The 27190-nt window shown below is 38.0% G+C and overlaps 2 protein-coding genes across 3 annotated transcripts; both read left to right on the forward strand.

Moving 5' to 3' along the window:
- The first annotated feature begins 12668 nt into the window (after positions 1 to 12668).
- LOC149273363 (alpha-1-antitrypsin-like) lies at positions 12669 to 15645 on the forward strand. 2 transcript variants are annotated; one of them, XM_089506408.1, is made up of 5 exons: positions 12669 to 12819; positions 12910 to 13449; positions 14062 to 14326; positions 14599 to 14746; positions 15454 to 15645. In XM_089506408.1, the coding sequence occupies exons 1-5, from the start codon at positions 12669 to 12671 to the stop codon at positions 15643 to 15645; spliced, it is 1296 nt and encodes a 431-aa protein (XP_089362534.1). The 2 variants fall into 2 exon arrangements, with proteins under 2 accessions (XP_089362534.1, XP_089362533.1); XM_089506407.1 differs by having other exon boundaries at positions 12669 to 13449.
- Positions 15646 to 22532: 6887 nt separating this feature from the next.
- LOC149273364 (serine protease inhibitor A3L-like) lies at positions 22533 to 26170 on the forward strand. The gene is made up of 4 exons (XM_089506409.1): positions 22533 to 23148; positions 23787 to 24057; positions 24506 to 24653; positions 25979 to 26170. Exons 1-4 carry the CDS (start codon positions 22533 to 22535, stop codon positions 26168 to 26170), a joined length of 1227 nt encoding a protein of 408 aa, XP_089362535.1.
- Positions 26171 to 27190: the final 1020 nt, after the last annotated feature.

The following is a 27190-nucleotide window of genomic DNA, read 5'->3' on the forward strand; positions in this document are numbered from 1 at the left end:
TACAGGGAAGAAATAGGAAGAATTTTATCAGTGGTAGTGATAAAAATCTACATGGATAGGCCTATTCTCTGTTCTACACAGAGTAAATATATACATGCACGCTCACACAAATACTTCCACACACACTTATTCACCGACACACACAGTTACACATACATACTCATGCTAACACACATATTCATACTCACACACACTTACACATAAGCAATCATGCTCACAGACACACTTATTTAGGTTAACACACAAACACTACCCTCCCTCCCTTACCGTCTCACACCCCCTTACCCTCTCACACCCCTTACCTCACCCACAGTTGCTTTTATTGCGTGGTCATGTAACATCATCTCTAAGCTGGCCTAAAGCTCATCGCAAAGGGCCAATCCAACTTGAATATTTTTTCTAGGCTTCTCGTGGGCTGCTTTAGTCCTAGAAAGTGAGAGTGATTACCTTTTGACCTCATCCACATTTAATTTTCAAATATTTTAGTTTTAAATATTTTGTGTTCCATTTTCACAATGTTCTACCCTGTCCAACTTACTTCCCTTTAACGAATGCCATTGGTGTGCCGTTGGCTGTCCTAACCTCATCAAGTTGCCGGCCTTAAAAGTGTCAGGGCCACCTCATCATCGTCAGTCCTACCCCGGCTTTAAGGCATGCTGGAGAGGGCATGTTTACTATCGTCTTTCGAATACCAGAATATTTTTTCATTTGTTTTTTTTTATTGATGTCAAACAAACCCTTTAGAGACAAATAACTTTTTTCAATGAAAAATGCAGAAAAAAACAAAAAGAAGCACCATGGATAAATTACACGCTGGCCACAGCAGATAGCTGAATATAACAAAAAAATAAAAAATAAAAAATGGCGAGGTTATAAAGTATTAACAGTTTATTAAATGCCATAATTCACACATTAGCCTTTAATCATTTTAAACCTCTAATTTCTTCTGAGCATGAACTTTTAAATAAATCTGCAAAAAAAAAAAAAAAGGAAACGTCTGGGATATTGTCCAGCTGTACGTATTGTAATGTAATGAGTCACGGACGTATATTTGATGTTTTTATTGCAAAAAAAATGAATAATGTCTGGTACTGTTTCTATGCTTTTTTTCCATATAGGTTTCTGGAGAAATTAAGCAGCAGCCTTTCGTACAAACCACATATTTAACTTTTTCCACCAGCAATTGAAATGCTTTTCTTAATGGCTATTGGACGTCATCTGTAGGATGATCACACGTTTAGCTATAGAGAAATTTCAAACTTTGATCCATCTATCTTAAGCAAATTTTTGCAAACACGGGAATTTAACACAATTGCAATTTAACAAAATTCTCATTTTGACGTCACTTGAAAAGTAAAACATTATCGTTCCTCCTTAAAAGCAATGTATAGTGTGAGCCAGTCCTAAGAAACACCCAACGCAATGACCTTGAACCTAGCAGAGGAGCTTTAAAGGACCGTCGATTTGTTACCATTGTCAGTATAAAGAGGTTTTAAGGTTTTAGTGCTAGCGGCCTTCGAGGACTTTATTTTGCTTTGTAGCAAGATCCTTGTAAGTGAATAAACTGGAGAGAGAACTTGGCTGAGGAGCTGACATAATCTGGCTATGGAGTGTTAAAATAATTAAATAAGTGTTACTAGAAGAAACTAGTATATTAAAGGTTTTACTCCAGCTGTCATGTGTACTTGTATCAGCAACCTGCAGGCAACTAACAGGTTAATAAATTTGCTACTTGCTTTTAAAATTTGAATTTACTTGCCTCTCATGTATGCAAATATATGTGAATTGTGATATACTGTGTATACTATAATTATTATTATGAATTGCTTTATATAGCGCCATCATATTCCGCAGCGCTCTATATGGGTAAACAGGGTTGGCTTTAGTGAAGTTGTGAACTGGACTTTTGTCCAACTTTTACTATTTTTTTTTGCAGTTTAGTGAATAGAGGCTTCTGCCCCCTCTGGATTGGATATAGATCGATAAGCTTTTCTAAAGCGAAATTAGGAAAAGAACTTGGAATTCCCAGGAACATTCTCGACGAGCTGAATCGAACACTCTTCACAATATATAAACATTATTTAATGGTGTATTTGGTAGATCCTAAGTATCGACCCTCCATTTGTAAAGATAATTTGTGGAAAGGGGGATATTAACTAAATCGGCCCCTTAAAATCATCTGCCACATAATATTGTATTAAATAATGTATTAAATTCATATTATCCGTCTTCATTAAATGCATGGACAAGGCATTTCTTGCACATTTTTCTCCGTTTCTCATGAATTAGGATCCAAACATAAAGTTGAAAGCTACTTCCTGGTGGCTGCCTGCACTGAGCGTTCGCCTCTAGAAGGTTTAATGGCGGGAAGTTTCTATGTAAAGATAATATGGCAAATATCTGTGGGTGATACAGGCAGCAAAATGACAGTTCTCATATATATCCCAGAAAAAAAAACGATAAAGCTCATATTATTATTATTATTATTAAGAATATAAATAACAAAATAACAATAATATTATTAAAAATTATATTATTATTATAAATAACAATAATGATGATAATAATAACAATAATGTTATTATTATTAGTTTTATTCAATAAATTATTAACATTTTGGATAGAGAAGTACAATTGGGGATAATTTAGAATGTGACGGTTCACATTATCAGCTACTGTTACAAAACTCTAGAATGTTTAAATAAACAAATATAAAGGATGGCGGAAATCAGCCTATTTGGTCTGATATTGGATTAAATATCACACAAGCTAGGACCAAATAGAGTACTTAGCTATGATATTTTCGATGGAACCATTCTTAATATGCACATCGATGGCTTTTAGGCAATGGCTACTTGGTTGTGGGGGAACCACCGTGCCTAATGACTGTGTTTATTTTCTATGTGCTAATCCTCTAAGTTTATACAGGAGAAACAATGTAATTAAATGTTCCCGCCGCAAATACCCATCTGCTGCCACAAAGCCAAAACCCTGCTAAGTTACAGGAAAATAAAAGGGCTCGATCTGTACTCATCTTATTTTGTTTTCATTAATTCTGACCTCGTGAAACGAGGACCACGCTGCTGGCAGGCAATAAGAGCTAATCCGTTACTAAATGACTAATTAAACGCGAGTCTTTATATATTTTTGTAATGAGCTGACAGCCGTGCCCACTCTGCGCTGTACAGTTAATGCAGTCACGGTGTTTAATTCTAAATGACAAGTTTATAAGAAGCCTGGTGACGGAACGCTGTAACGTTACATTTCGCCAGATGTCGGGGAGAACAGGTTGAGTTAAATCAAAGAAAACCCAACGCTAGAGAAACGAGGAAACCACGTTTTTGATAGGAAAAATACGTGAATTCAAGATTTTGCTGTGTTTTTTTATTTTTTGATTCATGACCTTCAAAAGAGCACAATCCCCTATCAGTAATGTGGTTTGTCATTCATATGCAGTTACCCCATAGCTTTTTTATTTATAATATCACTTTTATACATTTTTATACCAGTGGCTGTTTTCACGTATTTTGACAGCTGAATAATTGCTGTATTTAGATGTTTCTTCGCTGTTGTCTTATCATGAAAATACTTATGTATTAGAAGCCTACCTGTAAGACTCAGATCTTAACCAGTTCTTGATCTTGTCTTAGATTCAGCAGCCATGCATGTTTAATTTATCTTACTGTATTAGCCTCTACCGCTTCTGCTGGGAAGCTGTTCCACGTACCTACCACCCTCTCAATAAAGTAAAACTTCCATACATTACACCTAAAGATCTGACCCTCTAGTTTCAGATTATAACCACTTGCTGTAACATTTCTCCTCGTTTGAACTGAATAAACTTTGTATTCATACCATGGGAGCAGCCAGGATCCGCGTGATTATTTATCCCTACTAAGTTATTTTACCCCTTTTTTGTTATGCCACTTCCCCAAAAAAATTGTACAATATAATTGTTAGGAAGAATGTTTCCATGTTAATGTAAATTAAGTGACCGATTTTAATGATTTAAAAGATAATAATAACTTTTAAGCATCCAATCAGCATCAGAAAACCCAGATCAGTATGAAAATTCCATTGGTTGCTATGGTGATAAAACAACTTTCAAAACATTGCACCAAATGTGTGGATACATAGTAACAGTAAATCTTATAGCATTTAAAAGCATTTCCTAACACATATCATTAAATGTTATAATTACAAAATAAATACAACTTTCACCTGTGTGAAAAAGAAAAGTGTGGTGGTTCAAGGGTTAATAAAAAAAAAAGGGGGTTTTAGTCTAGCTAAATTCTTAGATTTTACAGAAATACTTTAAAGTACCTAATAATTAATGAAAAATTCTATAATTCATGAACAATTTTATAATCTCAGTTTCATACCTTTTTACGTTAAAAACGACTAAAAAAGGAAAGAATTTTATAATTTCTCTAAAAAGTTTGACGCTGTTACGGCAACAGAAATTTTTCAACCTATAACGAGACTTGTTCGTTCGAAAGTAATTCTGGAACGTTCGGTTTTTTTTAAACAGAGGAGTAGAAGGAAGAGAAGGAACATTTTCATCACACATCTGGGACAAAGGTTTAAAGCAAAAAAAAGTCTGTTAAAACTGAGTAAATAATATTTGTTTTTGTAACATTCATATTGTACTTAGATCAAGGCTCTTGAAATTGTGTCACAAACCACCAAGATCTAGAAATACTGGTCTCGGGTTTTTGTTTTGGATGGGATTCATGATCAGTGTTTCAATATTTGTTAATTTGGAGGTTGACAAAGGATTGTGTTAATCGTTAACAGAAAGCATACACGGGGATAGCTTAACACCTCTGGCAAGAAGAAGTATTTTGTCTTATCTTACTATAATTGGGTTTCATCATTTGTAGCTAAATGGGATCAAATTAGATTTTTTTAATACCAAACATGATTTCGTAATTATGGCTTACCATTGAGTGTGATCAATAACCCTTGACACATAGACATAAATCTTTGAATCAGAGTATCTCGGGGGTAATTGTGTCCCCCTAGGCTCTCGCCAGCCTTCTCCTGGGATACCATTCAGTTCTGTGATACCCACCCTAAACATTCTCTTCCGCAGGGTTTATTACCTCGTCCTCATTAAAATGGATTCTTGAGATACTTAGCTCAGGGGAGTCATTTTCAGGCAAATCTTCCACGTTTTATCTCAAAAACTTGCAATGTACCATTCGGTGCAGAATGACACCGGCGCAAATAACCTCATCCAAGTAAATTGCAGTAATCAAAGTGGTCTAAATGTATGGCAGGCGTCCCTGTGGCCAATTGCGATGGTCTTCAGCCCAATGCTTAGACCAGGCTGCTCTGTCATTGGAGCTGGACGTATGTGAGGACCTATATATTGACAGTTGTCTCCAAGTTGGGCAGGTTTCCAGCTATGTCCGCTTTGGTTTGCACATGCTATTTAGTTCTTGCACTGTTTTTTTGTGGGGGTGAGAAGACCAGGGACACTAACCCCAGTGGGTTCGGAGGTCTGTACCCTTGAGGTCTTCCTTGCAGGTCAATACGCCATGGGATCATGTTCCAGCACAGAGCCATCTGTCCCCGCTAATTCCGATATGGGGTTACAGAATATATGGGAACCCCTATATAGACTACCCCCTGAAAATAGGGGACATCTGGTGTTTACGTTGCAAAGTACATACACTGCACATTTAACGTTAAGCACAGTTAATGTGGAGCAGGTTCAGGTACACGAGACCCCAGGTGCTCCTTCGTTTGTATCCAATAGCTTTTGTTATTTGTAAGCGAGGTGAAATGCGATTCCGTGTGCAGTGTGTTTAATGGAATCCTGCTGGAACATTCGGGAGGTATTAGTGCCACCTGCTTCCTATTAACAGAAAAACAGCTGAGCGACAAAATTTTATGGAGCCCAACAGAGACTACTGAAACGGCGTTACCCGCGGTAATATTTCCCCACAGACGCAGTTTGTAGAGTCTACAGGATTGGAAGTGAACATGTTACAGGAATGTATATAGCCCAGGCTCTGGGGTGAGATTAATGTTTACATTAACTTGGTATAATGTCACAGGAGATTATTTTTACATCCTTCAGCTTCCACTATCCCAGAGAGTAGAGGAAGGGGCCTTAACTTTCAATCTAGATGTTCATAAATAAACGGATGTGGCATACGAGCTTCTCGTAAGAGTGGACGCAATAGGAATAAGTCATGAAGAGCTGTTCTGGGGGCATATTTGCTGGTAAGTGGTCTTATCGACGTGGCAACCATAGGAATGGTGCAACGAGAAGAAACATTCCATTGGTTGCTATAGTGACCAGACCACGTATCACACTTTTTACCAAAATGTTTCATAAATGCCCCACTTGGTCGACTTGCATTACCAGCCCCGATATTCACTTAAAAAGTAAGGACAAAATACCAGCGCAAATGTGGGAATCATTGGTGTTAGGGGGGAAAAAAAAGCATTTTTCCTTCTTCTGGCAATTAAGGGGTTAAGACATGGAGCTAGACATGGAGGGGGTAATAATCTCATACTGCCATTTGCTAGCAATATAAACAAACAGAATATCAGATTTTAACCTCCAGAGAAAACAGAGCCGTAATCTGTGAGATGCCCCCCGGAGAATGTGCCATGTTTTGCGGCCTGACATGTTATGTCTACGTAAAACCCGCGGCCACCTCTGTTACAGGCCTGGCTTTCTGTAGCGGGGCATCGCTGTATTTACACGTTATGCGTCCAAACTATAAGCAGGGCACACGTGTGATGTTTGCGTCTTCTAATGCTTGTTTTAATAAGGGGAAATAATCTAAAATCCAAGTTTTCCTTACATGAAGTATCACTATGTCACATAATAATATAAATATACACCACCGGTCAAATGTTTGGGGTCAATGCAGACGGGGTTACTGTTGTAAATGACTATTGTATCTGGAAACAGCTGATTTTTAATGGAATCTCTTCATAGGCGTACAAAGGCCCTTTATCACTCCCATCACTCCTGTGTTCCAATGGCCCTTTATCACTCCCATCACTCCTGTGTTCCAGTGGCCCTTTATCACTCCCATCACTCCTGGGTTCCACTCCTGATGCCCACGGGGGGGGGGGGGGCAGCATGGGCTATAGCCTTACTTACCTTGTTGCCGGAGTCCTGCCGCGGGAGCGGGAGGCGTCCGTCTTCCCATTCTGCCCGAATAATTCCGGCGCTCAGCCCGAAACGCTGGCACCGCGACCGAGTCACGGAGAGTGAGGGGCGCCGAAAACATCACGAGCAACCGCTCGGCGCCCCTGCCCGGGACTTAAATGAAAACACTGTTTCTTTTTTTTTGTTTAACTTTATTTAACATCATCCATGTTAAATAAAGTTAAAAATTTTTTTATTTAACATGGAGGATGTTAAATAAAGTTACAAAAAAACAAACGATGTTTTAATTTAAGTCCTGGACGGCGCCCCTGTTGCTATGGCGCCCTGTGCGGTCGCACACCCCTAAGGCCGGCCCTGTACATACATACAAAATAGACAAACATACATTCCCTCCCCCACTTACCTCTCACTGCTCCTACAGCTTTCTGTCCGGCTGCTCGCACAATGTGAGCAGCCTCATTTTCACCACAGGATCACGTGACCCAGATACCCTTCTGCCTCCCTGTGCTGGTCCAAAATAGTTTAGAAAGGGCCCTTCCAACCCGGAGAGGAGCAGTCCAGGTCAGAAGGGCCGCTTATAAACTATTTTGAACAGATACGAGGAGACACAGACAAGGGGTCCCCTGTAGTTACGCCGGGGCCTGTGTCCCCATGTTATATGAGTGGGGTGAATTTGTTTTTTATAATGAAGCCTCTTTTACCCTTTTCAGTACTAGATTGATACAGGTATAGATTTGCGCTGTGTTAGCTGTTGAAAGAAAAAAGAGCAAATTTGGCAAAGATGATACCTTTATTGGCTAACTGAAGTATAACAGATTGCAAGCTTTTGAGTCTAGCTAGGTCACTTTTTCAGGCATACTCTCACTACTAGACTTCTCTGACATGTGGTAGATATCCAACAGAACCCACGGCCGTTCCCGGTTCAAAATATTTGATGCAGTAGTCAAGATTTACCTGCAGGCATCCCTGCCCCGATATACCTGCCTCTTATCCTCGGTGAGGAGACTAATATTTAAATAAACTATTTAACAGAGCATTGTCTCTGTTTATTCATTGCAGCCTGTTTCCTGAGACCTTGACTTTTGGCCATCCCTTTGGCCGCGTTTCAGTTCTGGGTATTTTAATATTTGTCTTTACTTTAATAAAGAAAGATATGAGTGTGTGTGCGTAAATGGTATGTAAAGGGAAAGGTATATATATATATAGTGGTCCTTAATATACTGGAAATCAGCTTATTGGAAAACATTATTGTTTTGCAATAGGATGGAGCCCAGTTTATTCAGAGGAGACGTTATTCAGAATATTTCCATTTAATGTAACCCTGTAAAAGATCCACTAATTTGGGAGGACTGGTGTCTGTGTTGAAGTCCTTGGGTGACGGCAGTAAAGACATAAAATTCAGAAAAATAAGATACTTTCCGAACTCGAGTTTTTTTTATTAACAATTCACAGTTCACATTATACATCATTACATTACACATTAATACATATTTCTCATTTTTAATTCATACATATAGACACATTCATGGAGGATGCAAACCATGAATTTCAAATTTTCTTTTCTTCTATTTTCTTTTTACCCGTATGAATCTTGTTCTTCGGGGTTAATTTCTTTTTATCCAAAATTCCCATTCTTTTCTAATTAGAGGATTTATCTTAAATCTTGTATTAATCCCTTTCTCCATTTTATATCGCCACGTCGCTTGGGTGCCAACTAACCGCTTCCCATTCTAGTATATTACTAGTTTTCCAGTTCCTAGCTTTGGTTAGTTTGGCTTCAATAAGCATATGTATACTGATTTTTTAAAAAAATATTTAGGTGCAATAAAGCTAGTTCTGGTAATATTTGTTTCTGTTAGGTTGCCTAGCTTTTTAAAAACAGGGTCACAGTACCACCATACATGCATCGTGTTTCCTTTTGCTATATCGCATCTCCAACATAATTCCAAGGCTCCTGGATACATTTTAGAATTTGTTTCTTGAAATGTAGGTCTTCTGAGATCCAGTTCCCATTTTATTATAGCCAAAAAAGCTTGTTTAAGATTAATTATTATATTCCTGCACCTGAAGCTTTTTTAAAATGACGTTTTAATAGATAACCTCAAATGTAGTAAGATAGAGATAGCTCTCTCTCTCGGAGAAATAAAAATTCATACTTGAAGAAAACACAGAAACAATGAATTTTAATGGCAGGTAAGAACCATCTACTTCTGTCTGTTTATTCCTAGAAACCTAATTTCCATCCAGATAAACCGCTTTTGTGTGTGTGAGCAAACTGTAAGGTTACACACCGCTATCAGTCAGCCTTGTCTTACAAATACTCCTTTAACCTTTGAGTGCTGAGGATCAGGCTTCATGAACCCGAATTTTTGGAAACTTTAATTTACTCTTTCAGAAGATGCTGATCAGCTACAGACGGATCGGTAGGTTTCCCTTCGCTTAAATGACATGTTGTGTTTCTAAGTAAACACAACGCACCTGTCTTTAACGGAGGTCTTAAATATGCAAAATGTCCACCGAGAAAGGTAGATGCAGGGCTGGATTAAGAGCATCATCTGAACTCCTCTGCATTCATGTGCACTGAAGAGAACATCAGTGCTCGGCCGACAGTATAAAATAGAATCTTATGTGATAGGATTGGGAGTACTTCAGTACACCAAAAAAATCATCATACATGGGATACCCGAAGCCACAATTTAGTGCCACTAATCCTTTTTAATAATATATGCAGATTGAAATAGAGTAAATAACACAAAACCTTTACTTTTCCTCTCACTGATTTCTGGGCCTAGAAAGTTTTGTCCTCTGAAGTGACTACAAATTCAGGAGGGTGTTTTATCTCTGGATAACTAAAAATGAAATGTGTTCAATTTATTCCTACAGTAAGTAAAGTGCCAGTCAACAGATAACCAAATACACACAGTCTCTGCCACACCAACACCAAAAACACACGTACCAGCACAAGCTTTGCCACACCGACACCCAGACGCACGCTCACCAAGACAGACTTTGCCACACAAACACACACCAGGGTAGGCTCTACCACCCAGACACACACTCTGCCACAGGCCCACACAAAAACCTAAACACACACAGCACACTGATGGGCTAATTATTTCCCCCACTGCTTTGTTGTTGTTGCTCCCCATTTTATTTTTTTTCCCTTGTGTATCCCAGCCACATTTTGTACTTATGCCACCCAGGCCCACCCTTTGGTATAATGTTAATGCTATTGATAAATACCTCAGGCACAGGGAGCAAGTCCACCTTTAAAAATGGATGACCCATAATGGGTTCACAACCCACTCTCACCGATTCTTTTTTTTTTTTTTTTTGCTAAACTTACCTTTTTCTGGCTCCCTGCTTGTCTGCTCCGTGACCTCCTTCGAATTCGATTACTCCTCCGTGTGAGCCAGCCCCCTCTAGCATCACGTCGCATCTTCAAGGGGGCGGGACGAAGAGCAGCACGGCCTCCACGAGCAGGCCGTTTCAACATCAGATGGCCGTGGATGCCGGTGGTGCGGCCGTATCAGCCGATTCGAATTAGGTCGGTACGATGCTCCACCGGCCCAACAGACCCTGGAAATCTCCCGGTGGGCCGGTATGGCCCTGACTGGGCCTATTTTCATGTAGGGGCCTGGAGCTGTAGCTCCTTCAGCCCCTACGTTAATCTGGCCCAGCGTAGAAGAAGGATGTCCATCGGCTTACAGCCTTAGAGAAGCATGGAGCCCACCTGCACCTCTCCTCCTTACTCCATACCCTATACTGCGTGATGGAAGTTGTTTAAATGAAGCACTTTAAAAAAAACAAATACCCTACTTACTCTCCTACCTCTAGCTCTCCCAGGTATATGGGGAAAAGATCCATTCAATGGACCCCTTGGGTGCCAAGAAGGCGGACAGTGAAAATCACAACACAGAATATTATTGAGCAGCAAATAATATTTGTATCATATAGAGTAGACAGTCTTACTACAGACATGTGAAACACTTTTGACTTTTTTTTCACGCAACGGAAATTCTAATGCAGGTAAAAGTAGAAACAAAAAAGAGAGACTCAAACAAAAGCCAATATTCTGTTTTTTGTAGGTTTCATAATAAATCTAACCTAGAGATAAAGGCCTACGCTATATGGTGTAGTAAGATGCATTTCATCATTATTTGCCTTCCATGAACCTCTAGCCCAGAGGTTATCTAGTTAATGTTTACTGGGGGTTTTGTCTTTCTCAATAGTAAGGGCATTTTCCCATATAAAGTGCACTCTGGTTCTGTGAGCGGGACATCTCGGACAGATCACTGGGAGAGACCAGTAAGTGTGCAGACCTTTAACGTCCGCCATGATTTTTTTGCATTTAAGTATTTAAGCAGTGTTTGTAATTTTTAAAATCTAAGTGCAATTCTAAGCTTTAAAATAATCAGACTCGGCTTCTCTATATTCAGAATTCAGCACAGTTTCTTTATTGTAAACGTGTTTTTCAACCAAATTAAGCTACAATTATCTAAAAGCTAAAATATAACTTTTTTAACAAATCAGCTGGTTTCAATTTTCACAAAGAGGACAACTGTGAGTAGGACCTTATGCGAACCTCTAGACAAAATTTTGGTGATGTATTGGGGCCCTGTTAAAATGGTAACCCTGCGTAAGGCAAGATTAAATGCTAACGTCCCTTTTTCCCATGAGAAGCATGACTGACGGTAATACCTTCTCTAGAACAGGAGGTGGCGATAGAGTGTTGCATGTAAAAGTTTAGTAGCACCAGAAAAAAAGGCAAATTTACGCATTATTCTTATGTCGATAGGACGTTGTTATTGCTGACCTTCTTGTGGGTATCATCGATGGCAGGTTTTCATAAACATCTAAACATAAGTTGCATTAAACAACATGCAAACAATAAACAATTAGTCTCATTTAGTCTTGAGGTCGGAAATAAGTCTTAAGATAATAAGAAATATGTCTTATGGAAACACTCTTTTAAGAACTTAAAGTAGAGCAAGATGTTGTTTGAGTTCATAATACCATGCTATGTACTATAAAATGATATTGTATATTGCATTTCAGTGGCCTTAAGGTATCAAGGATGTTCCGAAAAATAATATCTAAAAATATATTTGTTTTTCATGAGTTTCCAAAAAATATCTAAAATAAAATTTATATCTTATTAAATGTAAATATATAAGAAAAATTCTGCATTTGTTTGGCTCTAGAAAATATATTTGTTTTTCATGATAGCACTAGACTTTTTTAATTATTTTTTTTAAAACACAAATCTCTCAGGAGTGTCCCCATTTATAAATCCATAAAATAATTTTTTTAATGATTTATGATCATTATTCATTGGCAATAAACAGATATGCTACAATGTAGAAGTCAAATATCACAGTGACAGGACCTGGGAGATCATCAGTATCAGTAAATTATCAAACAAAGTTTTTCCTCTAGCCCTACCTTGAGTTTACAATGCTCGCCTATACTCTCATTTACTTTCGTATGTATGGCTGATTTACTGATGTTTTCTTTTTTTTTCAGTAAAATGAAAGTCCTCCTCTTTGTCACTTTGAGCACCGCTCTACTATGTACTTTGGTCTTAAGTGACCATGGGGGAAGCCATGACGATGATCACAGTCATGACCATGATCACGATCATGATCAAGATCACCATCATGATCACGACCATGATCACCATCATGGCCATGATCATAAACATAACGAAAGCCACCATCACCACCATCATGGCGACGGCAAATATCACCACCATCACGGCGACGGCAATTATCACCATCATCATACCAATGAATCCATGGCTTGTCACAGAATTGCCAAAAGTAATGCCAATTTCGCCTTCCACTTTTTCAATCAGATAGCATCAAGGAACCCTACCGATAACATCTTCTTTTCCCCAGTAAGTATTTCCATAGCCTTCGCTCTGCTTTCCAAAGGTGCTAGGTCTAAGACTCATGACCAAATTATTGAAGGACTTGGCTTCAACGCGTCCACAATTACAGAGGAGGAAATTCATGCAGGATTCAAGCATCTTCTGCACGTACTCAATGACCCCAACAGCGAACTACAACTTAACAGTGGGAATGCCCTCTTCATAAACAAAGAGAGCAAGCTGCTCCAGACCTTTTTAGACGACGCAAAGAATTTTTATGAGTCTGAAGCATTTTCTACTGACTTCCAAAACACAGAGGAAGCGAAAAAACAGATCAACAGTTATGTAGAGAAGCAAACCAATGGGAAAATTGTCGATCTGCTTGACAGTGTTGACAAGGATACAATTTTAGTTCTTCTTAACTACATCTATTTCAGAGGTAAGAAATTAAACCCGAGGAGAAACTATATAGAAATAATCAATCAGGCATAACTATTCATATAGATAACACAACAATGTTAGCAATCTTATTTATGTTGTAGACCTTTGAAGAGTAACCCCTGACATCAAATAGAATATGATAGATTTATTGGTAGTAAGACAATTAATATATGATTTGATTTTTTGTTTTATTTTGATTAGGAAAGCTATTTGGAAACAGTCATCAAGATGATATTTAAAACATAGAAACAAAATTAACCACAAGGCTTCTCACGCTGATGTGTAGGGCTTTCAGCCGTTGTTAATCGCAAGGCAGCATTGGTTCAGTTATGGTCCATTAATATGGCTCTGAACACATATCTCAGTAGGTTTATAGTCCTAATGAGTTAGTAATTGTAAAGAAAATCATTGTTCAATGCTTTGAAAGATCAGTATGGATGTCTCCACTTTCTTGTCGAGTGTTCCATTCTATAGAACTTTCCTTTAGTCGCTATCACAGTATGACCACTTCCAAACTTTTATACGTATACATATATAAATAACACAGTTCTTCCCAAGCAAACATTCTTTCTTGAAGTATAACAATTTATTAAAAATCTATATTTTTAAGGGAAGTGGGAAAAACCTTTCGAAGAGGAATTTACAAAGGAAGGCGACTTCCATGTTGATGAGAACACAGTTGTGAAAGTCCCGATGATGCACAGGACAGGCATGTATAATGTGCTGTTAAAGGAAAACTGCTCCGTGGTAGAGATCCCATACAAAGGCAATGCCTCCGCGCTCTTTATTTTGCCAAAGGAAGGACATCTCCGAGAGATTGAAGAGAATCTTGAGAAAGCAGCCATCAAGAATTGGAGGAAATCTTTGTGGCGTCGGTAAGGATTTTTTCTATTGGTCGATTTCTGTGATTTCCGTGATTTATGACATGTCGCTCAGAAGTTACTGGTGGCTAGCACTAATGTAATGTAAAAAAAAGTGCATTTAAAAAATACATGTTTAATAAATTATTAGAAATAACATTAAATGACATTAAAAAAATTTTTATTATATACTATACTATAAATTATAATCCTTCTATGGATGAAGAGACTCCTCATGTTGTACATTTGCCAATTAAAAAAACTTTTTTCTTTCCTGTCTCTCCTAGGTCTGTGGACTTAACACTCCCCAAATTTTCAATTTCTGCAACTCTTGATCTTAAAAACGAATTTGAAAAGCTGGGTGTGACAGAAGTCTTTTCAAACACTGCCGACCTTTCTGGAATCACAGGTGAAGCTAACCTGATGGTGTCCAAGGTACGTTCATTTTGTAAAATTAGTTATTACTTCAGTATTCCCTGATTAATTGTATTCCCGTGATCCATTTCATACATTTCTGGGTAACCTTTCAAGTGCAGGAAAATATATAAAGAGTCCTTGGCCATGTTCTAAGATTTGTCTATTGAATATCTGAGACACAGTGTATGGTACCTCTGCCCCAGACCTTTACATAATACAATAAAAATCCATTCAAACCTCCCTAAAATGCATTCATACTGCAAAAATATGTTCTGAAGGTCAGACTGGAAAGAATACCCAACGCATTTTTTATTTTTATTTTTTCACTTCTTGAATTATCAAAGAGCTAAAATGGACGGGGTATTTTGGGGCTAAAACTGACCAGGAAGGCGTTGTACCCAATCAAAAAGCCCTTTCATAAAAAATCATACTGGGCAATTAATGCATGCCGTGCACAGCATCTAGTCCTGTCCCACATACATTCACAAGACAGACCCCATCAACAAGCAAGTCAAGCACATAAGGGATCCATTTACGGTATAAACCTTAAAGACTAGACGTCTGCGCACCTCTTCTGGTAGTTCCAAAAATATTTCGATTTGAGCAGCGCAATGGACATTTTCCCTACAAACCACATTGACGTTGAGAACCTATAGTTGGATATTATAAGGTATGACGTCCCCATCCCCACAAAGCTGCTTAATCTTCTGTTTGTTTCTCTGTAGGCCGTTCATAAAGCTGTACTCAACGTGGATGAGAAAGGAACAGAAGCAGCAGCCGTAACAGCCTTAGAGATTATGCCTATGAGTCTTCCTCCGGCAGTCAAATTCGATCATCCTTTCCTGATTGTTATAGCAGATGACATAACGCATAGCGTTCTGTTTTTGGGAAGAATTAGCAACCCTGCAAAGAAGTAATATTTGTGTTGTGCCTTTTGTTCTCTGAATAAAATATAATCCTGCATGTTTGTTTTTTGTGTTTTTTCTCATGACATCTCGTTGTCACCTAGATTTGCCTTTGACACACTTACCAAAATCATGCCCCTCCACACCGGGCATTTGTCATATAAAGGGTTGTGTCATTTATTATCCAGAAACAGACAGGTGATTTCTAAGCCTCCAGGGCAGACTTTATGCCCAGTTCCAGCCACTTCCCACCACTTATGGCATCCAGTTGATGGCCATTCACCAAGCCCTGGAACCTAAGGGCTATGGCTGGTGTTTCCAGCTCTGACATTAGCCAGTTAAGACGATCCCGAAGTCATTAACACAAATAATGTAGCCCTAAAAGCTAAAGCAAGATAAATGGTTTTGACCCATTCTGGTGTCCATACTTGGCCTACATTTATCCCCCCAAAAAACTCCCAAAATATTACAAAAATCCCATACCAGGCAATTGTAAAGTAAATGCTGGCACGATCGCTGACTATAAGCCTGGTGTTAAACAGGTAGACAGCTCCGGTGAAGACGTTTAAATACTACTGAACATTAATATCATGTGGGATAATAACACTTGGCCACATCTTGTCAAACAATTATGAAACGCTTCAAAGTAAAGGTGGTTGAGCAAGCCAAGTCCGACCGGTTTGCCAAAGATAAATGAAGCCGGAGACACTGCTTGTGTGCGGAGACCCAAATCTGGGAGAACTTTGTTGTTTGTTTAAGTGTTGTGTCTATTATGTAGTAATCAAAACACACTAAACTAAAACAAGTACACAAACATTCTTTCATTAGAATTAGAATTTCTTTTTAGAAACTACTAAGTTTTAGGGCTGTAAAACACTGCGATCCGTTTCCAACCAGAAAATATTCTGCAAGCTCCAAATGTAATTGGAATACTTTGGAGGGGGGGGGGGGCACCAGATAGTTTATATTTTGTATGCCGATAACAGAGGAACATTTCATTTCCAGAAACGGGATATTAAACTAGAGGGTCAGAGGTTTTACTTTACTTGGAGGGTGGTAGATAGGTGGAATAAGTAGGCTAAACTGATGATGGCATTTAAACGTACATGGGACAGGCATATGGTTCCTGAATCTAAAAGACCAAGTACTGATTAAGGTCTTTACAGCAGGAAAAAAAAACTAGACCAATTGCGTCTTATCTGCCAACAAAATGTTGTGTGCAGAATCCAATCAGACTAATTTGCTGCAAGTCATTTAAATACAGGAACTGTTAGCACACTATGATATATCACATGGGATGGAACACAAATATTTACTTGCCAGTAGAGTTGGATTCCTATCCTGTTTCCCTTCCCGTCATGCTTCTGCATCCAAGCGATAATTATCTAATATATTTTCTGCTGCCCCAGTCAGACCACAATTTGCTTAAAATCCAAGCAGGAATAGACAGGTAGGCTGTGTTTTCTTTAATTCCTTTATATGTTTTAACTGTTATTGCACTAAATATATATATATATATATAGTATTTATATTTATTATATATATATATATATATATATATAATAAATATAATTAGATATTTATATATTTATATTAAATATTATTTATCTTTTGCCCTAGTTTTTAGATTATTTGCCATAATGACCTTTTTGGAGACCTGTTTTTGTTGGAATTGTAGGTCACTCATCCTCCTGGGTGATACAGTACCCCTTACTCTTCACTGGACTATGAAGTGTGTTACACATAGCCTTATCGCATTATATGTTCTTTACACCCCCTTTAATCATTGTCTCTTACACAAGGTACTCAGCCAACAGAGGTAACACAACCCGTAGAGTTCTTCACTAAAAGCTAAGAAACAAGACAGTATTAAAAACAAAACAAAAAAAGCGGTTGGGTTTAAGGACTGGATTCACATGCTACGCGGTATGGATAATACCGGTATTTTAGTCTGTCGCTGGATAAATACTATTATAAAAGATATTTATTTATTTATTTTGTGTCCCATGCCACAAGTCTGTCCTTTACTGCTTTTTAACGATTTTACATCATATTTTTATAGTTTTAGAATAGATGAATGTAGGAAGTTGACCTGAAAGTGTTTCGAATTATAAACCCTCGTCTTTGGTGTTAAAAATAAAAGTATTGGTCCATACCACGAGGGTCATGCACTATTCAATATATGATGAGTAAGCTGTGCTGCACCAAGTGTGCGCTTGGACGGACAGAGCAGAGGGAAGCACGAGCCAAAGGTCAGGGCAGGCACTGTGCAAACAGATCCAAGTCCAAAAAGTAGAAGCACAGAAGAAGAACACAGAGGATCTGGGGTGCAAGCCATGGTCAATAAAACTGGCCCCACGGCGTTCAGACTAGATATGACTAATAAAACAAGTAAAAGAGCATCACAAGGATTTCTGCTGGAAACGAGACAATTTATTCACATCGTGGGTATCGTAATAGAAACTCGACCTTCCAGCCCCTCTCTGGGGCTTTTATCAAGAGACGTTTTACCCCCCTCCTAGGGGCTTTTATCAACAGAAAGCCCCAGAGAGGGGCTGAAACATCCAATTTCTATTATGATGCCCATCGTTGGGGTGCTCTTTTCTTTTCTTTTCGATGGACATTGGTTTGAAGATGAATCGGGATCCTCAAACTAATTTTAATATTAGAGAAAAATAACCCAAGTAAAAACAGAATTTGGTGAAAAATATCATCTTGGTGACATTTTGTTCCTGATCGTAGGCAATACAGTGCGACATGTTAAATGTTTTGTATTTTGTAGTAAGAGCTTCGTACTATTCGTACTAAAATAGTAAAAAGCTAAACAATTATTTACTGTTCTGCAAACTTAACCCAGAGGAACACACGGCGACTAAGTTTACATTTCATCACAGAATTTCAGAAAACTATTATTTGATTTTCAGCCTTACTTTTCTTTTAATACTATCAGATTGAGTAATAATCTGTTAAAGCAGTGCAAATAACCTCCACGTTTCATAAATTATACAGCTCAAAGGGCTAAATAGTTAGAGAGAAGTTCAAGTGGAAATTTTGCTTCTGTTTCTCGCAAGTATCCTTTTTTTAAAAAGAAATTAAGAAATTTGAGATCACCAGCGCTACGCCTTCTCCAGCATTCAGAATGTAGGACTATATGGTGGCGCCAACATTCATTATTAGGGGTTCTTTCACTAAAACTGAGTTGATCTGTCAAACATTTAAGTGAAAATGTTAATCTTGGGTGATATTTTCCTGCTGGCCACTGACCAGGGATCCAGTCCACGTTGAGTCCCGCACCACCCAAACTAGCTGTACCCCAGTTCTGCATAGTTGCTGGCCCTCAAGGACCCCCCCCCGCCAGCACTGATCCTACTTGTTATGTCCTGTCTACCCATTGTACAGCGCTACGGAATTTGATGGCGCTATTTAAAACAATAAACAATAATAATAATAATCCTGACCTGAAGCAAACAAAAATCTGTAGGGAGACAAATCCTTGCAGCAGATTCACGCAAAGAGGTCTGAAGTCAAAAAGTTGTCTGATTTTTCCGCCTGATCCACACTTACCTGAACCCCGGGCACTGTGTATGTTAATGACGTTCCATTCGCAATGAAGCAGCCCCTTATTAATGTTAAATCATGGGTTGTGATTTAAACTCTAGAGCCCAAACATCCCTAGGCTGATCCTATAACTCCGTATCCTAATGAATTCCCATGTACCCAATCTGCCCTGTTTCATACTAAAAACCCAGCAAGCGCTAACTACCCGGAAACATTAAACTTACCGGGAATATATTAAGATACAGAGGGGCAGACCAGGTCTAAGCTCACCAGCCTGACCTAACTAATCTGATCCCTACACTGATACAGACTTATGGAAGAGTAGCTGGTAATCTATTACATAGCATGTTAATTTCATGGCTTTTCTACATTTTAAACGAATGCCAAAGTAGTTTGCGCTGTAGATGATTTAGATGATTCATACTAAAATTGTAGAATGTCAAAGTAAAGAAGACAAGTTACAAATCAGCAAGTAAATTATTGACAGTTCTGCAAATTTAACCTAGAGAAGAAAAAAAAAAAGACAACTAAGTTTATGTTTCATCAGAGAATTTCACAGAATGAACTCTATTGATTTAGCATACTATCAATACTAGATTGTAACAAACGATCAAAATTGTATTGAGAAACAATTTGTCGGGCGGTATAAATATCCTCCACATCAAATAAATCACACATCTGAAAGGGCTAAATGGTACGAAACACAAAAGGAGATCCAGAAGAAGCTGTGGGTTTCACTGTAGGTAAGTAACCTTTTTAAAGATATGAAAAAATGTGATTTTTTTTAAAAAAAATTCTCTAAATATAAAATATCTTTAAATGTAAGATGCAATCAGATGAAGTGCGCTACTCATACCTCACTAGTCAGTATGTGAGTCTATATGGTACATATTCATTATTAGGAGGGTTCTGTCACTAAAGTCAGAACTTTAGCTTAAGATCCATATAGATGCCATTCATGGTGACCTCCGCTAATCCTGAATTCACCGGCACAGATGAGGTTCCTCTCTGACTTGACTCATTATTTATTTATACTACTTTGGGAATTCTCCTCTGCATGTAGGCACAGTTTGGTTTTTATTAAACTTTTCCTAGACCTGGAATATAGACTTAGTTGTCAGTGTAGTTGGGTTTGCCGTAACTGAACTAGGAATCCAGTATTCTTTGTTACCTGAAATCTTCTGCCCGATGTGCCAACTTGCCCTTGAAGTGAGAAATTACGTAGTTAAATAAAATGCAGCTTCACTTCTGTCTCAGAATCAGACAGACCCCCTTACAGATCTTTCCTGGTTCAGATCCCACCTCTTTGACCGTTCGTACCGTTATCTGTTGTTGTTCCCTGAAGGCTAAGTTCTTGGGCCTCTACTATTCTCCATTTACACCTCTTCCCTTGGACAAGTCAAATATTCCTTTGAGTTCCAAAACCACCTCTACTTTGACAACATCATTATCTTAATTTTCCCTCCTGAGCTTTCACCTTCTCTTCTAACCGCCTCACAGACTCTCTTTTAGGAATTGCATCATAGATGGTGTCCCATTACCAGAAGCTTAACATCTCAAAGACTGATCTTATGGTTACCTCTGCCACCCCCTCTGTCCACAATTCCTGGCATCTCTATCACTGTTGACAACTCCACCATCCAACCAACAGACCAAGTTCACTGCCTTGGTGTCACACTCCACCATGGTCTCTCCTTCATTCTTCACACTCTCAGCCAGCATCCTAATTCTGCCATCTGATCGTCCAACAACTACAGATCATCCTGACTCAATCAACTCCCTGCCCAAGCCATCCTATCCTTCTGTTTCACTTTCCCTCAACCACTGACTAGATTGTAAGCTCACAAGAGCAGAGCCCTCTTCTCATTTTGTACCAGTTTCTTTGGGATATTAAATTATTTTACTGACTATGGAATCTGCTGGCACCAGGCCCGGACTGGTGGTGGCGGTGGCGGACCCGGTAGCAGTTGTGGCGGGCCTAAGGGGCTTATGTTAAGGTGGGGGCCTGGAGCTGCAGCTCCATCAGCCCCTAAATCAATCCGGCCCTGCCGCGGGCCCGGTCGCAGTTGCTGCTTGCTCCGGCAACAAGGTAAGTAGGGTGAGGGAGGGGGGTGCAGTGAGAAGGGCAGAGGGGGGTTAGATAGTGAGAAAGGAAAAAATCCTGATTTCTCCTAAATTGCACTATATGACTGCATTCGTTGGAATATTATTCTTTAGGTATTCATATCATAAAGCCTCTCTATATTGCTGGAACCTTAGCAGATCCGACATTATTTTATTTGAAGGTTTAATCGCATCAAAACAACAGAAGCTTTTAAGAAGCCTATGACAACAGCCTATCAGCTCCTACTTTTTTGTCACACGATTATAAGTGTTCCCAACAAAAATGAGGTTAACTTTTACACGGTTAAATAACGATTTGCGGGAACGGTTGGAGCAAACGTGTTCATTCTGCAGCGGAGTTGGAAACAGCAAGTTTAAAAGGCATATTAAGAAAAATTCTACACTACAAATACAGACGGAGGGATTTGTTTAATTATTGACTGAAGTACATTCTTGATAATGTGATAATTTTTTTTAGAAAAAGAAAAAAAAAAGATAGTGAGAAAGGGGGAGAGGGGATAGATAGTTAGATAGTTAAAATAGTACATATTAAGAAGTGGGGAAGGGGGTACATAGTGAGAAGGGGCAGATAAGAAGGGAAGGGGTAGATGGGGAGAGGGGGTAGTGTGAATGCGTATGAGAATGAATAAATGTGTGGATGAATTGTGTGAATGCGTATGACAATTAATGAATTCATGTGTGGATGAATTACTTGAATGATTTGTGAGACTGCATTAATGAATGTGTTAATGATTTGTGTGAATGAGTGAGTAAATGCAAAGATGGTACATGAAGGGTGGGCTTTAACAATAAACAAATAAATAAAAATGGGCTGCTCAGGTTTAAATGCCCGGGCCTATTTTTTGTCCCAGTCCGGGCCTGGCTGGCACTATATAATTAAATGTAATGTAATGGAGTCTGCAGGCGAGTTGTGATGAGTTTAACATTTGACCAACCCCAAGGACCTTCTCCTGCAAGAAGAGCTGCCACAACCCTATTTAACACATAGCTTAAATCGTGACATTTGTTGAATGTGATCTCAGTGATTAAACTATAAATTATACAAGGAGAGCTGTGTCCTTACCATGGGAGAAACCCATAGGGACTGGCCCTTCGTAATGCATTTAGAGGTCTATGGCGATGTTTCAACTCAACTGCAAACTCACAGTTTAGTGAATAAGCCATAAGCTAACCTTGAATATTAAAATACTCCACAGGTCTGTCCTTGCTGAGAAGAAATGAAGTACTTCCTTTACCTTGTATTATTTATTCCCATGACATTTGCATCAGACCATGATGCAGACAGTAATGCTGAAGTCGCTGAGAGAATTGCAAAAATCCGAAAAGAATTATCGCAGGCAAATATAGGATTTGCCGTGGGCTTGTATAAGAAAATTGTTTTGAAAGACAGTGAATCGCAGCACAACCATTTTTTCTCGCCCGTTAGCATTTCTAGTGCATTTTCTATGCTCTCTCTTGGGGCCAAATCAGCGACCCACAAGCAGATTACGGAAGGCCTACACTTAAACCGAACGCAACTGAATGAGAGAGACATACACGAGGCGTTTGAGCATAATATCCGGTCTTTAAATCAACCAAAGGATGATCTTTTAGTGAACATTGGGAATGCCCTCTTCTTAGACAAAAACATGAGTCTCTTGAATAGTTTTGAAGAGGATGCTCAACGTTACTACAACGTGGAAATTCTGACTGCAAATTTCAAAAATATAGAAGGCGTTGAGAAGCTCATCAATGATTACGTGCAGAACAAAACAAAAGGAAAAATAAAGGAACTGGTAAAAGACCTTGATAAGAGAGCTCTGATGGTCGTGGTGAATTATATCCTCTTTAAAGGTAAGGACGTATTAAAGACTTAATGTTATATTTAATAGTTAATACTTTATTTGTATGAATATAATTTAAATATAAATATTTTACAGTATGTTGTGCATTAATATTAAATTCAAATAAAAATAATGCAAGTTCTGCAGAAAGTGCCATTTAGAACTCATCTCCGCCCCATTTCCTCTTTGGGTACCTAAATGTGTTTTATAGACTAAAAAATATTGGGTCATAATTCATATTTAAATTTGGTATATTTTTTATAAATTATTAGATACTCCATTAAAAAATTAAGTAAATTTTTTTTAATTATGTGAAATTATTTTGATTTGATTGATTTTAATTATTTTGATTTCTGTGAAATCTTACAAAACATTGAATATCCTTTGCATTGTCATTTGGATAAATCTAAATGTTCTAATCCCAATCCTCATGCTAATCCTATCTTTATTTACTGAATGTATTTATTTTATGAGCTATTTTCAAGTAGGAATTTCAAACATGGCATGAAATTAGGTGAAAGTGAATTCAATGCAGAACACAAAAGATCCAGCTCCATTAAAAGGGGCAACTTATTTATAGAATCCTATACATCCAGATATAACCAACTATTGACAGATAATGTTTCCATTTTATTTTATACATTTTAGGAGAATGGATAAATCCCTTTAATCCTCATTTTACCCAAACCCATAATTTTTCCGTGGACGAAAAAACTAAAGTCAAGGTTCCGATGATGAGTCGCATTGGCCTCTATAAAATTCTCCTGGACCCAGAGCTCCCGTGTATAGTTATTGAGCTTCCTTACAAAGGACATGCTTCTATGCTTCTCGTCATTCCAGAACTGGGGAAAATTCACGAAGTAGAAGAAGCTTTATCACCAGAGACGATATTAAGGTGGAAAAATTCAACCAAACAAAGGTACAACCTAATTGTTACATAAATGTATCTATAACGGTATGACTGAAATAGAAAAAGTAAACAATCAACAAAGGGAATTATGGATTGTAATTATGAGGATTGTCTAAATGAGGTCTACATAGTCTAGAAAAGCAACATGGAAGAAATGACATAAATATTAAGATCTGTATGGAATTCCTCTTACAGACCAAACAGTTAACAAGACCCTTTTATTTGAGAACTGATAAACTGTGATTGTATGTGACGGTAGATGCACTCTTTACTAGAAAAGCTCTAAAATAAAATATATACGCAATACTAAATACGTTGGAAAGCTTGAATTCAATGTATTATGTTGGAATTCCACCTCAATAGTATTGTAATTACATGGCTTCATCAAAGAACATAACGTTCTTCATTGTCTGTATTCACACTGTATGTGACTATCATGGCTTCTTTCTTCGCTCAGGATTATCGATCTGCATGTGCCAAAGTTCTCAATCGGCTCATCTATCGATCTGAAAGAAATCATCAGTGATATGGGAATGGCGGATGTTTTTAGCAGTTTAGCAGATTTCTCTGGGATTACGTCAGATGTGAAACTCGTGTTATCGAAAGTGAGTTTTGAGAGAGGGAACTACACAAAGGGTAGACAACATGGCAGCATTTAAACAAGGGCAGGGTTAGGGTTAGCAGCTTTTCTATTGTGAGAAACCACTAAGTCATTAAAATAGTGTGACAACGTGGACCACTTGCCACAAGGCTTTAATAGTCGCCCCAAAAGAAAAAAATACAAAATATTTTGGTAAATAATGTGAGCGTTTCTGAAGCATTTTAGTGGTTCAGCATTCAAAGTGGTGGAGTTATAAATGCTTTCAAGACCTCAGTAGCCTCTTCATATGTAAAAAAAATAAATCTCATACAACACTCTATCTTTTAAATATTGGTCCTTTAGTAAACTAGGTTTTAGGCGAGTGTGAAGTTTTTTTTATCACTTAACAAAATACAAAGTGAGTGAACAGAAGAAGAATCTAAATCAAATCAATATTTGGTGTGACCGCACTTTACCTTCAAAACAGCATCAATTCTAGGTGCAAAGTCAGGGATTTTGTAGGAAAAAGTTAGGTGTATTATTAAACAGTTGTACCAAATAGGTGCTAGTGACCATCAATTTAATATGTAGATTGAACCACAATCATTGATTAAAACAGAAACAGCTGTGTAGGAGGAATAATACAGGGTGAGGAACATCCAAACTCACTAACAAGGTGAGGCTGCTGAGGACAGTTTAATGTCAAAAGTCAGACATTGTGGCAAGACAGAGCACAGCAACAAGACACAAGGTAGTTAGAAAATGCAGATGAGTTACTGATGAGTTAAAATTAGAAATATTTGGCTGTAGCACAAGGCGGATTGTTCACCAAAGGGCTGGAGAGCGGTACAAAAATAAGTGTTTTTAGGCAACAGTGAACCATGGTGGCTCTGCACTGCATTTCTGTAAATGGAGTTGGGGAGTCGGTCAGAATGAATTGGCTCCTCAATGCTGAGACATACCGGCAGATACTTATCCATCGTGAAATGTGTACAAGTGGACCGAGAAGAATCGATGTTGCTTTGAAGGCGAATGGTGGTCCCACCAAATATTGATTACATTTTGTCTTCTGTTCACTCACTTTGCATTTTGTTAAATAATAAAAATAAATGAATAGCATGTCTGTTTTTAAAACCATTCTTATATTTGACACTTGGCTCAAACCTTTGCTCAGTACTGTACATATGTACAAGTCCGTTAACAATAGACAGATGATGGTGAGGAACATGTATAGCCTTGCCATCCTCACAGTGCTCGTACCTAACTGCTTTTCCTCGAGGAGGATGACTTTTAATATCACCCTTCATGAGTACATTGAATGCTCATCAACCTCTTATTATTGACTTTTAGGCTGTCCACAAAGCCGTGCTAGATGTTGATGAGAAGGGAACAGAAGCAGCTGCAGCCACTGGAATTGAAGCTGTATTCACAGCATTGTTCCCGACCCACAGAGTGGATAGACCATTCCTCCTGATGATCTTCGATCAGGAAACCGACAGTATACTCTTCATGGGCAGGGTCATAAATCCAGTTGAGAAGTAAAAGTAGATTACCAGCATCCTCTTCACCAGGACCCCCTGGAATTGACATTATCACACATCCTACAAATATTTGAAAGAATAGATTTTAAACACTAGTGAGCAAGATTGTCTTCTTCTTCTGTACCAAGATGTGTTTTTTATTTCATTGTTAATTTTTCATATAGCTAATTTGAATTGAATTGTTTCTTGGTATTCCATTATTTAATAATATGTGTAATAATAAAAATTACATAATTCTTAAAAAAAAAAAATTAAATTCGATGATTCTGCAAAATTCCTAGAAGAGCTGTGGATATTACCTGTACTAAGATGCCGAAAATCCTAATGAAAGAAAATGACTGTTTGGGTTTAGCTGTATAATTGCTGCATTGAGTATATCTTACTTCCAAACTTTATTTCAGGCAACGTGTTAATATCTCCTCTGATATTGCTGATGGAGGCTCTAGACAACCACCGTCACTCTACTTTAAAATGATATCTTTTCTCTTATTTCCAAAACTGGGTAATTTTCCAATTGATTGATGACTTAAGCACCACGATGAATACATGAATTATGTTAATCTTTAGGAATTATTATTATAAGCATTTCTTTTGTTTTTACAGTTCACCATTTCATACCAAAAACAAACATTCTAGAATGTTAATCAAGTTAATTATGATCTGTTTCATAGGTGTTTCTTTTCAGAGCAGAGATGACTTTTCTCCTTTATGTTACACTATTGCTTTCTTTTATCTCTGTGTCAGACCATAGGAGTTTAAATGATCTAGATGAAAAGCCCCCCACATGGAAGAAAACATGACAACTGCATTAGCAAATTTAAGTCTGGCAAATGCACAATTTGCACTAGACATATACAAATATGTTTCCAAAAAGTTCATAAAAAAAAAAATTTCCTCTGCTTTTGCCACATTAGACATTTTGATATCTCCTCCAATCTTTAGACAAACCAAATCACGACCTACACCTAGTTTCCCTAAAATGATTTAAAGCTCTTGGTTGATTTTGTTAACAAAACAAAAA

The sequence above is a fragment of the Sceloporus occidentalis genome, unplaced genomic scaffold (assembly GCF_023333645.1).
Source record: "Sceloporus occidentalis isolate IW3139 unplaced genomic scaffold, rSceOcc1.0.p SCAF_383, whole genome shotgun sequence".
Taxonomy (NCBI): domain Eukaryota; kingdom Metazoa; phylum Chordata; class Lepidosauria; order Squamata; family Phrynosomatidae; genus Sceloporus; species Sceloporus occidentalis.

Coding starts and splice junctions, on each gene's coding strand:
- LOC149273363 (XM_089506407.1), top strand. CDS start 12,669: ATGAAAGTCCTCCTCTTTGTCACTTTGAGCACCGCTCTACTATGTACT. Junction 14,327..14,598: donor AGGAAATCTTTGTGGCGTCG/GTAAGGATTTTT, acceptor TGTCTCTCCTAG/GTCTGTGGACTTAACACTCC. Junction 14,747..15,453: donor CTAACCTGATGGTGTCCAAG/GTACGTTCATTT, acceptor GTTTCTCTGTAG/GCCGTTCATAAAGCTGTACT.
- LOC149273364 (XM_089506409.1), top strand. CDS start 22,533: ATGAAGTACTTCCTTTACCTTGTATTATTTATTCCCATGACATTTGCA. Junction 23,149..23,786: donor GAATTATATCCTCTTTAAAG/GTAAGGACGTAT, acceptor TATACATTTTAG/GAGAATGGATAAATCCCTTT. Junction 24,058..24,505: donor AAAAATTCAACCAAACAAAG/GTACAACCTAAT, acceptor TTCTTCGCTCAG/GATTATCGATCTGCATGTGC.